Below are 13,012 nucleotides of genomic sequence, written 5' to 3' on the forward strand. Positions count from 1 at the left end.
AAACAAAGAAAAGCCCCTTTCCTAAGGAAGAACAGCGACAAACTAGTTAAGCAAGCAACTGTAACTCACTATGGTAAGTGCCACAGGGAGGGCTCCCTAAGATCTAGGGACATAAAGCAGAAGCACCTAACCAGGTGTGGAACTGATGGAGAGGATGGGTAAGTAGGGAGAGACTCCCTTTCTCTACAGTATTTCTTTCTTCAGATACATACTATGTTCTGAAAATTAATAGAATAAAGGAGAAAAAAAACAAAAAACCTATTTGCTTTCATTTACCATTGAGGAAAAACACTAATTTGGAGGAAAACAAACAAAAGGAAAGGTCTGTAACATTTAACCATTTTTTTTAGGGAAAAAGATACTTCCAGGTATAATATTTTAAATTACATTAAAACACTAAAACACAGGAAAAAAGATCACTTGGGTTAGGTGGTGTGAGGAGGTTTGTCAAATGTGACAAGTCAGAACAGCTAATTGGGTAACTTTTCAAGTACCCCACTGAACCTATCATAGCCATTGTAACATATCACCTTCCCACATTAAATATTCAGTAATAATTAAAGAGGTGAGAAAAAAGACATAGAAAGAAAACCCCTATAAAACGTATACAGTCTGGGAATTCCCTGGTGGTCCAGCCCTAGGACTCGCCACTACTGGGGCCTGGGATCAATCTCTGGTTAAGCAACTGAGACCCCACAAGCCCTGGGGTGCAGCCAAAAGAAAGTATACAGTCCGTCAGATGTCACCCTATGAACTTCTTTGCATGAAGAGCCACTTCTCTTGGTAATAGAGACACAAACACAATCCTTAGGTGGCATACTGTATGCCAAATAGTCCTCTCTCTGAGACAGTGTTAAAGAGACACTGTAAACAGTAGTATATGATATATATATGCTTCTGTATTTTTAGATATACATTATTTTCTGACATCCAAAATTACCATTTACTTTTTGGAAAAAGGCTGACCGCAGTAAGGGCTACTTTCTTTATGACCAAGCTGGATTCTGAAGGTGCCCTTACCTGTCCCTTTCTGTTTACTCCAATTATTCCCGCTGTGGCTTCATGAGGTGCGGTGACAAAGATCGTTTCTCCACTGATTCTATTCATGTAGATGCAGGTACCAGTCTCAAGGTCATAGAGGTGGATGTAACCATACTTCGTAATCAAGAATACTACATCATGCTTTTCACTGATCTGTATAAAGAAAATAAATACTTCAGTAAAATAATGAACCTACAATCAGAAAATTTAGTCCCACTGCATTTTAGAGATGGTAAAATTCTAGGATTTTGACAAGAGGCTTTTATGAAAAATTAAAAACTAGAATTTATGGTTTCTTCATTTTTATTGCAGATTCAAATATGCAATGTCCCAAGCTCTTACATAAAACACAAGGATATTAATAAATTGTATAAAAGAGAAAACATAATTTTGAAGAACCTAGGATAACCCAATTTATATATTACATAAGAGTATTACTTTACAAAGTTTCACTATTTCTGAGTAAAGGCACCACTTAAATTATACTCAGTAGAATTTTTTTAATTACTTGTATTCAGAGGACAAATTTTAAGTTCCTTTGTTTTGCTTCAAATACCTGCATCGCAACCGGAAAGTCATTTTGTGCTTCTGGAGGAAAGAAAACATCCACTGCCTTCTTTGGAAATGGCTGGTTCCCAGTCGGTGGTGTGCCAACTTCAATGATATGTAACTGTTCAAGAGAAAAGTAAAACTTATGATCAACTGCTAAAAAGGACCATAGCAGCTTTACTTGTGAAAACAACCAAATGTCCTACAATAGGTGAACATTAAACTATATGGTAACAACCATACCATGGAACACTCCTCGGTAATAAAATGAACTTTCAAAAATATAAAATAAAATAAAATAAAATGAACTTTCAGACACAGTGTCCAGTGGAAACACATAAAAGAATAGCTACTCTTCATAAGATCACATACCATATGATTCTACTTATAAAGCATTCTTGCAGAGACAAAATTCCAGAAATGAAAATTAGAGATTTTCAGGGGTTAGAGATGGCGAGCGAGCAGTAAGTGGTTGTGACTATAAAGGGGTAGCAAGAAGGCAATCTTTGTAGTAATGGAATAGTATGTATCTTGAATCTGTACGTGACAAAATGACACAATTATGTAATTATACCAATGTCAATTTCTGGTTTGTCAAATGTACTGAACAGCTATGTAAGACGTAACCATTAAGGTAAACTAGGAACAGAGCACGGGACGTCTCTGGACTGTCTTCGAAGTTTTCCATGAATAAAATGCATTACTTCAACACACAATTTTTAAAAGTCAGTTGAATAGCTCAACCACATCTCAATCTACCTTAAATTAAGAATGGTAAAACAATACCCACAAAAAGGCATTCTCATGGCTTTCGATTATAATTAAATTTTCCAAACAGAAACCTAACCCTTTGCCCACACCTACTCTAAATACAAGTAAGCATACACCCAACGTGAGTAGTTGCTCTAATCACATACACCTCAGAAATCTGGGTGAGAGCATTCTGGTTTAAAACGTCTGATGCTGCACATCAGTGAGCAATGGCGAGAGGGAACTCATGCTGTCAATGGAAGAGTACTATATGTTCTGCTTAGTCATGTAAGGAATGGACTTACACAACAAGTAACTCAAGTTTCCAAGATAGATAACCATACGAAAGTTACAGGGTCTCATCCTTAATTAGGATGACTAGCCATACTGAAAAAATTGTCTTCCCTCAAAAAAACCATGGGCGACTATAAAATATATAGCATAATACATCAAGTAGGCTCAAGAACCTATAAACTGGTTTTCTGATACTACAAAAATTATATACAAGGTTTTGTCTTAGGAGGACCTATCAAAAAATGCCAGAGCCTTCTGTCTTAATTAATGCATCTAATTTCTAATGCTTACGGATTTTTTGTTTAAAATTCACCAATTCAGATCTAAACATCTGAATTTTATTTTCTATCTTTGGCCTATTGAGAGGCTGGTAGGAACATTCCTCGGTTTAGGGATTATTACTCTGAAATTTTAGGAGAACTCTACCTCTGTACATGTGTTCCCGCCGGGATTACAGGTTACTGATTACTGTATTTTAAGCACTCTCTACCTTGGTTTTTTAAAACTACTTAGCATGGGAAGTATACTAAGACTTCAGAGAATCTGCTATGGTGATGGAAGAGCAGTCAGACCATGTTTCCAGGGGCAGTCGTGCCGAGCGAGCACCCAGCAGAGCAGTCGCAGCAGCAGGGCCTCAGAGCTCTGCGCCAGGGCTTCTGGCTGCTGCCCACTCTCTCATTCCTCCTAATTCTCCCAGCTTGGTTCTAAATCTTAGCAAACGCAAACTACCCACTGCACTTTCATTATTAAACTTTATGCTCTAACCAACCATACCCTGTTTCTGCTGTCTGCAACTAAGACCCCTACAAGCACTTCAACTTGTCCAAGGGATTTCAACGGACAGCCAGGGTTGAGAAGCTCTGATATAAGGCAACGGTACTGAAATTGTGCTCCACTCTATCTAGTCATCTACAGCATTTAAAATGCACATTATGAGCTCCACTTACTGAATCAGACTCTCTAGAAGGAAGGCACACAAATGTATATTTTAGCCACCCTAGTGATTCTTAATGCACAGGAAAGCCTTTGGTAAAGACAATGAAATAAAGTCTAAAAACAGCAGATACAAACAAGTTGCTTAAGAAACATTCACTTTAGACAAGTATCACCAGAAACATAATTTAAACAAAATAAGTCACCACAAATCTGAATGTTAAAAACAAATTAACAAGAAAGAGAGAAGACTATTTTGAAATCAGATAACAAATTAATTAGTAACAGAAAGACAAAAGGAAAATTCTCATTAAAACAATTTCCAAAGGCAAAACTCACCTTCCCTCCCGCTTGACCCCGTACTGCAAAACAAAACAACGTTGACTCTTCTGCATTGCCTTCCATCTTGAACTGTGCGAAGCTAGCCGCGTGTCCTTCAATGGGCTGAGACACTTTCCTATCTACGGAATATAACTGCATAGCTCCTACCACACGATTTTGCTACAAAAGATCAAGCAGAATAAAGTTTGGGGTCCCAAAGAACCAGTAACTTCCAAATACAATAGTTAGTGAAATAATTAAAACACTTTATCATCTTTAGAAGGATTTACAATTCCTTTTCTCTCAATGTAGATTTGATACTTCTTAATTTAAAATTTAGTTGCAAACATTCTCTTATTAAAGCTTAACATGAATGTTTAAAATGAGCCTCACATACAACCATTTCTTTACCCTATCTTTTTTTAAAAAAAGAAAGATATAAGAGTACTCATTCTGCAGTAAATATCCACAATAAATTCCAAATCACTCGAACTCACTCCCTCAACCCACAGAGAAGACCTAAAAAAACTGTATGACAGTATAAGGGCATTAAACCAGCAACTTTTACTTCATTTAAAAAAAGGGGGGGGGGGAGTCAGATTGGCAAAGAAGATCCAATTTCAAAATAAACTACATTCCAAGCACATAAATTCTCTAGACCTTTTCTTTATTAAAAACTAGAAAAATGTTACCTGTGCAGATATGCCAGTCAGAAGTAACCACTTTTGCTTTGCATCGGTTCGATAATTGATAATCTGGCACCCTGCGAGGCTCGAGTGGCGATCAAACATTTTCACCGGCTGCGACTCTCCTTCCATGCTCCAATGATAAACTGCATTATCCGTGACAAGGGCAACCGTATTCAAAGAGATCCATTTCCAGAAGGTGACATCATCAGTCATGGTATGGGCCTTCATTTTACTTTTCATTTCAATGTTAAATATCTGGAGAGTTTTCCCAGCTAAAAACAAAAGAAAAAATTATCAATCACTAAGAAAGCAAAGCTCAGGATAAATTAGTATCTAGCTAGATCAGACTATCTCTGCAACAAAATCTGTTAACTTCCAAACAAAATGGTTCTAGCGTGAGACTAATAACATCTACAAAAGTCACACTGACAGAGCTGCAACCACTGAAGAGCTGAGACTGAGCAATCTACACCTAAACGTGAAGCAAAAACTATCACCTCTAATAAACACATTTCAAACAGATAGTATGACTTCCAAAGAGTTCTAAATCCCAACTAAAAATGAACAGCTCCCTTAATGATGAAAAACAAGTTGTAACCTTCATACTTCATTAAGAATGCTTACCCATAAACTTAATGGTTGGTACACAGAAAAAACAAATCTGATTCAAGAACATGGGGAAAAGGCCTACTTTTTAAGAAGCAGCCATCCCCCATTCAAATATATCCTGTGGAAACTTCTTTGGAAGAGGACCTACTTCAACTCTACCTTGTACCGTAACACACGGGAGAGGTGCATGCTACACAGTGTTGGGTTAAGCCACAAAGGGAGGGTCGCGGTGCTACAGGAAAGGAGAGGGAGACAAGGGGGGGGAGTTTCAGATGTTAACATACTAGAGTTAGAACAAAATTCAAGCTTCAACCAGTTAAAACAGCAAACATGGATGAAATTTGCTGTGAATGTCAAGAGTTCATTGAGTCAGATACAAAGGTTTATACTTACAATTTGAGACCCATCACAATCCAAAAAGTGATCTGCTTTAACTTAACAGAGATCAAAGCCCACAACTAACACTAGGCTGTCTAATTCATATTAGTCCTTAGAGACTAAGGAAAACTCCACTCCTGAGCCTCAAAGAATTTGGCTCCTGAAGAACAAAAATTATAAGCTAGTAAGGGAGTGGGGGTGGAGAGAGGGATGGGACGGGACACAAAACATACAGCTTTGTACCACAACCCTCCTTAATTACTACATGGGTAAAAACTTCTTTCATAAAATGAAGAATGTTATCCCATCCCACACAATATGTAAACCACAACCAGACTTGAACAATTGTGAGAGTTACGGTCCTGTTTATAAAAAGAAACCAAGGGAATTGAAACTGGATTCAGAAGGAAGCCATATTTGGGAATGACTTAACTTTCTTTGTTTCTTCCCCAACCCCTAGTTAATTCCATGTTTTATTCTTTATGTGAAAGAGGTCGGAGCACATGTACATGGGGTGTTTTGGGGAGGAGGGCAAGGGTTGACAGCTTAACTGTGTAGTGCAGACATACAGGCACAAATCTATAATAGTATTACTGTATGGGGCTCTGAAAACTTTTTCAATTTATTCTTTTTATAGAACAGGACAATAACTAACACAATCTAATTTAAGAAAACTCACCATCTGCACACATAAGAAAGCATTAAGAAATGTGATAAAATAACAATAACATTAAAAATAGAAAAGAATTATGAGAAAATTAAAACGATGGCCTTTTAATAGAGGGATGAGAGCTGTTAAGCAGTTGAATTTAAATTCTTTAATGAGGCTGAAGGGAACTTACTACCTTAAATATGTACTACAAATAACAGTCTACTGCCACAAAACAAGTATCCCAGGTAATATCTGGACCATCCTTCCCAGAGATGAGATCAACTTCTATCTTGGAGATGTAACAGTGACTTATTTGAATATGCTTTCCACTCCATCCCTCGCCCAACCAATTTAATTTCCAAACAGTGTTACTACTAAACACAAAATATAAATCATGTGGAAAAAACAAGTGTATTTAAATACTTCAGCACCTGGAACAAGTCACCCACAAATTTACCAAGAAATTACTAAGAATCTGGACACTTCCTCCTACTACCAAGAAGAAAAGCAACAAACCAAAAAACAGGCAATTAAATGTCTCTTTCAAGTTCAGATAGTTTGTTACCTAGCTCTCTTAAGAGTCTGTTTTAAATAGTCAATTCTATTTTCAGTCTAAAGTTCAAAGGAAAAAAATTAACGTAAGACTCCCAGAAAGTATGAGGGTCTCTGAACTCTGTTTGGACTGACAGGTTGTAGAGTTAGTTCCCTACTATAACAATTAAAAAGTTAAGTCTGAATAAACTAACACCATTGATTCCAAAAAGTTAATACCCACCTACATATATATACACACTTTTAAAAACTAGTATAAGTTCAAGCCAGTTTTAGAATTTGTTAATTTAAATGTAACACAAACCTGATGTATAAAAAAGACACAGAATGAAGAGCAAGTTTATCACCATAGCAAAATTCTGCAATGTTTAGTTGCTAATATTAGTAAAGTATGTTTTACTCTAGAAAACCAATCACTAATTTCTTGTGTCTTCTGTAAATGGGGTTATGTTTTCAATATAATCTTACCACACCATAGGTATAAAGCTTAAATTTATTTAATCTAAATCTTAAAATTTCCCAAGTATATTTATGAGTAGAAAGTAAGACAGCTCACAGAATTATGCCAAGTCAGTCAAGAAAATAGTTTAAAAAAAATCAAACACAGTAACAGCTTTAATTTTGTAAATCTATTTAACCAAACTTAATATACTAAAAAAAAGATTCTAATTACTGTATTTGAATAAATTCCTACAGGAAAAGTTTTAAGAAAAAAACACAGTCTGTTTATACCTTTTAGTGCAATTACTTTGCTGGCTGGATTCATGATGGCGCTGTCTGCCGAAATTGGTCTTCGAATTGGATTACTTGGGTCATTCATATCAATAATTACCACCTGGGCCTGCTCTCCTACTTTCTCTCTAATGCAGATGAATTTGTCTGACTCCATAGTCAAGGTACTGAAGCCAATGTTTGCTGGGTTTATACCCAGGTTCTGGAGCTGAGGGAAGAAAAAAACAAAAAATATTAATCATGCTACAAAGTGAATTAGAAAGACTTGATATTCATGTGCTGTCATCATTCAAATCCTCTATTACTACTTCAAGGTCAACACTGACAACTCCATTATGCGGATTCAAATGAGGCAGTTAATATAATGGACCTTCTTTCTTCCAACAAGTATGGCATTCAATTGTTTTGTTATAATCCTGCAGTTGTAACTTGAGAGGCATAACCATCTGGTTACAACTAAGAGGTAGAACAGACAAATATAAAGGGAAGAGCTACATCTGAGAGGTAGCCTTTACGGGTCAAGGAACCTAAGGTAATCAATGTTTCTTGGTTTGGGATCTCTGAACTATTGGATCTGTCCTCTCTGATCCCCTTTAGCATTTAGTAGTTATTTGATCTTATGTACTGGACTTCAGGAAACTGAAAATTATTGATAAATTATACCATAAAATGAGAGTTAAAAATTTCACAGGGTTCTTGGTCTAAAGAAACCTGGATCAGCCAGAGCAGACAAGTAAGTTACAATACTTTGCAAAAAGTGCCAAAACAAAGATACGTAAGAGAGAGCCAGTCAAAGGAAGCCTACAGGCAAGGGAGTGAATGTGTTCAACAGAAGTAGACTAGAGAATACACCACAGAAGGATGAGCACATATTAAGGCCTAGAAATATAAAAGTGTGGTCTGCTGCGGCTTCCCTGGTGGTCCACTGGCTAAGAAACTGCCTTTCAATGTAGGGGACGCTGGTTAGAGCCCTGGTTGGAGAGCTAAGATCCCACATGCTGTGGGGCAACTAAGCCCCTGTGCTGCTACTAAGACCCAAAATAGCTAAATAAATAACTTAAAAAAAAAGTGTGGTCTGCTAAGGGAATTCTAAGTGCTCCTGTAGCACTGGGAACAGAGATTATGCATGAAAGGCTTTTGGAGAAGCTACACGTGCCCCGGGAAGAGTCCTGAATGGAGTCTAAGGAAACTACTTAAGGAAAACAATGGAAGCAGATTTGCTTTGTGGACACAGAAGCTATTAATTTGCTAAGCAAATATACAAGATCTAAAGATGACACGTCTTTGAAAACTAGTTAAATATGTAAGTGAGAACAAGAGAAGGAGATTTCTATCAGAATGGGTCATTTCTCTAGGTGACTAAATGTAGTATAATAGACCACCACTCAAAGGCTACCTGAAGGCGTTCTTAGCTTTCACCAGCCTAAGGGTTTTATTTTTTTCCTCCAACAGGTAACAAATTCACACAGAACAAAATACAAAAATTTAAAAGCATGGGAAAAGAAAAATCACTGTCACTACTCTCTTCTGGACGAGCTGAGCCAAGGTAACTGAGCATGCATGCTCACTCAGTCCTGTCCAACTCTGTGGACCCCACGGACTGCAGCCCACCAGGCTCCTCCTCTGTCCATGGGATCCAGGCAAGATACTGGAGTGGGTTGCCCTTTCCTACTCCAGGGGATCTTCCTGACCCAGGGATTGAACCCATGTCTCTTTCATTAGCAGGTGGATTCTTTACTGCTGAGCCACCTGGGAAGCCCTAAAGGTAACTGTCTTTTACACAAATTATTTTGTCAAACTCTTCTGCTAATAGAGCTTAACTATAACAAGTCCAGGATCTCAAAAGAATACAATGTAAGATTAAGACACTACATTGTACTTTCACTTCCCTCTTACACCTCAATGACTGCAGATACAATGATAAAGTAAAGTTACAGTAACTTTGTCACTGAATCCTAGGGTAAGGAACCAAGCAATTGTCTAACTATTAACACAAACATGGTAATAAAATGGAAGATTAACTAGTTGTACAAGCTCAAGTATATGCTGTAGTGCAAGGCAAGTATACAAGCTGTGAGATATGTAACTTATAAGTGAGTTTGGTTACAACAAAACTTTATGAATTACCAATTTTCATTTCTCCCTAACTTTTAGTGACATTCAGTTTCAAAACTAATGGAGGAAGATAAAAAGAAGTGGTCCTCAACAATCCATGAAGGGAACTTGTGGTGGGGGTTAAGGGAAGACTTGTGCAAACCAGGCTGTCTAATTTCCTAAGAGGTGGACACATCTTTATTTCAGAGTAGACCAGTCCCCGGGCTCGAGTTTGAGAGTTACCTTTCCAACAATTAAAAAAATGTTTCAGTAGATCCTAGAGCTCCCAGAACCATATACATAAGCAACAAGTTATCTTCTCAACTACTCTTTCAAAGAATTCTAGGCTTCTAAGTTACTACCAAGCATTCACCAAAGGCAATTTTTTGAGTCTCAGCTGTCATAGCTTAAATACTAAAGTGTCTGAGAAAGTAAAAATAAAACAGTGCTAGTCAAATAGTAAAATTATAACAAGGATGCAAACCACAAACACATTGAACTAAATGATTCTAAGAGATTCCTTTTTATCTGTCCACATAAGAGTTAGGTAGAAGACAACTGTTAAGAAAACACTATGAAGAAAAAAAAAAGAAAGAAAACACTATGAGATAATAAAGAGGGAACATGGTAAGTCAAGAAACATGTGTTTTTTATTCTCTATCAGATCTCCAGATAAATGCAGCAAGAAATGTCTTCAAAAGACAGCAGAGACCTTCAGCCTCAGAGCTGTTTTATTTGCAGAAAAAGCAAAGATTTGGTGCAAAGTGGGGGCAGTTCCTGATACTTCTCAATCTATGTAGTACTTTTACTTTTTTTTTCTCATTAAACACATTCTACCGAGAAAGCTGTGTATATTTATTTTTTAACCTTCTCTATCAAGAATGTACTCCATATGAAAGATTTACACTTTTTTTTTTAAAAAACAAAATTAAATAAGAAGTAGGTGGCAAATCCTCTCCAATCTACACATTTGAGCATTTTAAGAAGCATACTTAAGTAATGCCCATTTACACACCTAAATAGGAAACTGCTCCTTCCTAAAAAACCTCTCCCAGTTGTTAGGATAAATGACCTATTCCAATCAGTTAACAGAAAGTTATTTGGGAGGGGGGTTCAGGATGGGGAACACATGTACACCCGTGGCAGATTCATATCAATGCATGGCAAAACCACTACAATATTGTAAAGTAATTAGCCTCCAATTAAAATAAATTTATTTTTTTTTAAAGTTACTTTTTCTCCCTTCTCTTCAAATAAGGTCAGGAAGAATTTTTCCTTACTGCTCATACTTCTCAGTGAGAATACCCAGGACACTCACCAATTCTTCCCATATTTTCCAAGGGTATATTAAAAAGAAAAACATCCCAAAGCAATTCTGGGTTAGATGCACTCTCAAAATGGGGTCACATAAAAGGGTTATCATACTACATATCTGTGTCTAATAATATCTGTATAGATTAAAACTTTAAAATACAATGAAGGGAATTCCTGGCGGTCCAATGGCTAGGACTCCACACTTCCACTGCTGCAAGCCCAGGTTTGATCCCTGGTCAGGAAACTAGGGTCCCGCAAACTGCACAGTGCAGACAAAAAACAAAACCCAAAACACTATAATGTTTTTAAACAGGTTTCATTTTCAAAACACCGTATACTAGCCATAAAATATTCTAGTCAGTTATAAAGGTCTAATGGTATATGAGCTATATACCACAGAAACTGAATCACAGACTGTGGAACAAACCATTAATAAATTCAGAGAACATATTAATATTAAGCGTCTCCACACTTGCAGCTGTTTTCAGAGAATACACAATAATACTCAAACTCTGTCCACATTTTCTAATCCTCTCAACTGGCAAAATATTGCTACTTTTGAAGTTGTTTGTTGTCCATTCGCTAAGCTGTGCTGGACTCTCTGCGACCCCATGGACTGTAGCATGCCAGGCTTCCCTTTTGTCCTTCACTATCTCCTGGAGTTTGCTCAAACTCCTGTCCACTGAGTCAGTGATGCCATCCAACCACCATGTCTTCTGTCACCCCTTTCTCCTTCTGCCCCCCAATCTTTCCCAGAATCAGGGTTTTTTCCGATGAGTCAGCTCTTCCCATCAGGTGGCTTAACTCTATTAGAGCCTCAGCTTCAGTCCTTCCAATGAACATTCAGGGTTCATTTCATCTTCAGGATTGACTGGTTTGATCTCCTTAGTGTCCAAGGGACTCTCAACTGTTGAAGTTGGGAATATTATATTTTGGGATATATTTGGAAGTTTCTATAATAAAGTATCTTTTTTAAACTTCAAATAATTTTTATTATTTTATAATTATTTATAAAATAAGGATATGGAGTCAATACCTTTCAGTCCAAGAAAATGGATTGCTTTCTTTCTGAATAGTTGTGACATGCATATGACCATTCATTCTATACAAAAGGGTATAACCACTATTAAAAGTCACTCACTCCATGTTTCCAGTAATACCTCTCACCTGCCAGCAATTAGGGACACTTTTCCATCTTAGACATCCTATGCACAGATAAAAAAAAAAAAAAAATATATATATATATATATATATTTCTCCAGTTTCCCTTAAAAAGAAACACTAGTCTCCCTTAGGAAAAAAACAAACCACTAATGGTACATGCACAAAAGCACACAACTATCCATCGCTCCCTTTTAAAGAAAGCCACCCAAACTTTGCCATTTGTTTAGTTTTCAGGCTAGATTCTGCATACTAGTCTGTAAGTGGCACTACTGTTTTAAGACTTGACATTTAAATCTAGTTCAGATTCTAAAAAATAAGTAGTCATCCATCTCTGGCTACCCACTGGGGACTGGTTCCAGGTGCCCTGGCAGACAACAAAAACCCACAGATGCTGGTTAAGTCCTTTATAAGTACAGGAAACCACAGACACGGAGAGGAGGGTTGACTGTGAACAGATTTACTGTTAATCAGCACACCCAACACTCTGGATGCCCTGGATTATATTTTACAGATGACACAGAACTGTTTCCTTTTCCTTCTCCCCTCTCCCCCCAATTTGGATTAACATACCAACGGGAAAAAAGACACTGCATTCTTAGTTTTGTAGTGAAAAAAAAAATTTCAGATTCCCCACAATCCAGAGAACACAGAAGGTTCTTCATTCAAATAGACAATTACTGTACAAATGTATAACTCTGATTATAAACTACAAATGCCATCCAGAATCAGTTCTGTGGATTTATCATAGGAGCCAAAATGTCTGGGTTTAGCCCTAGTTTTGCCACATAAATGACCAAAGGTAAATCAGTTTTCTCTGTACATCTATCATTTCTTCATCTGAAACATCTGAGATCATAGTACATTTCCCACAATTGTGAGGATTTAATTGAAGTGCTTTCAGAACATAGCAAAGCCTCAATAGACACTACTAGTACATATA

General features: G+C 37.0%; 1 protein-coding gene across 4 annotated transcripts in view; it reads right to left on the minus strand.

The window, feature by feature from the left end:
- The window catches only part of CLTC (clathrin heavy chain), a 67,611-nt gene that overhangs the window by 39,177 nt on the left and 15,422 nt on the right, over window positions 1-13,012 (minus strand). For all 4 annotated transcript variants that reach the window (XM_065911157.1, XM_065911158.1, XM_065911155.1 and 1 more), the window contains exons 2-6: window positions 7,501-7,708; window positions 4,581-4,849; window positions 3,907-4,068; window positions 1,598-1,711; window positions 1,021-1,194 (exon numbers count right to left, since the gene is read on the minus strand). In XM_065911157.1, the coding sequence (XP_065767229.1) occupies window positions 1,021-1,194; window positions 1,598-1,711; window positions 3,907-4,068; window positions 4,581-4,849; window positions 7,501-7,708 (927 nt within the window). The remainder of the gene's footprint in view (window positions 1-1,020; window positions 1,195-1,597; window positions 1,712-3,906; window positions 4,069-4,580; window positions 4,850-7,500; window positions 7,709-13,012) is intronic.

This window comes from Muntiacus reevesi, chromosome 18 (genome assembly GCF_963930625.1).
Source record: "Muntiacus reevesi chromosome 18, mMunRee1.1, whole genome shotgun sequence".
NCBI classification, from domain to species: domain Eukaryota; kingdom Metazoa; phylum Chordata; class Mammalia; order Artiodactyla; family Cervidae; genus Muntiacus; species Muntiacus reevesi.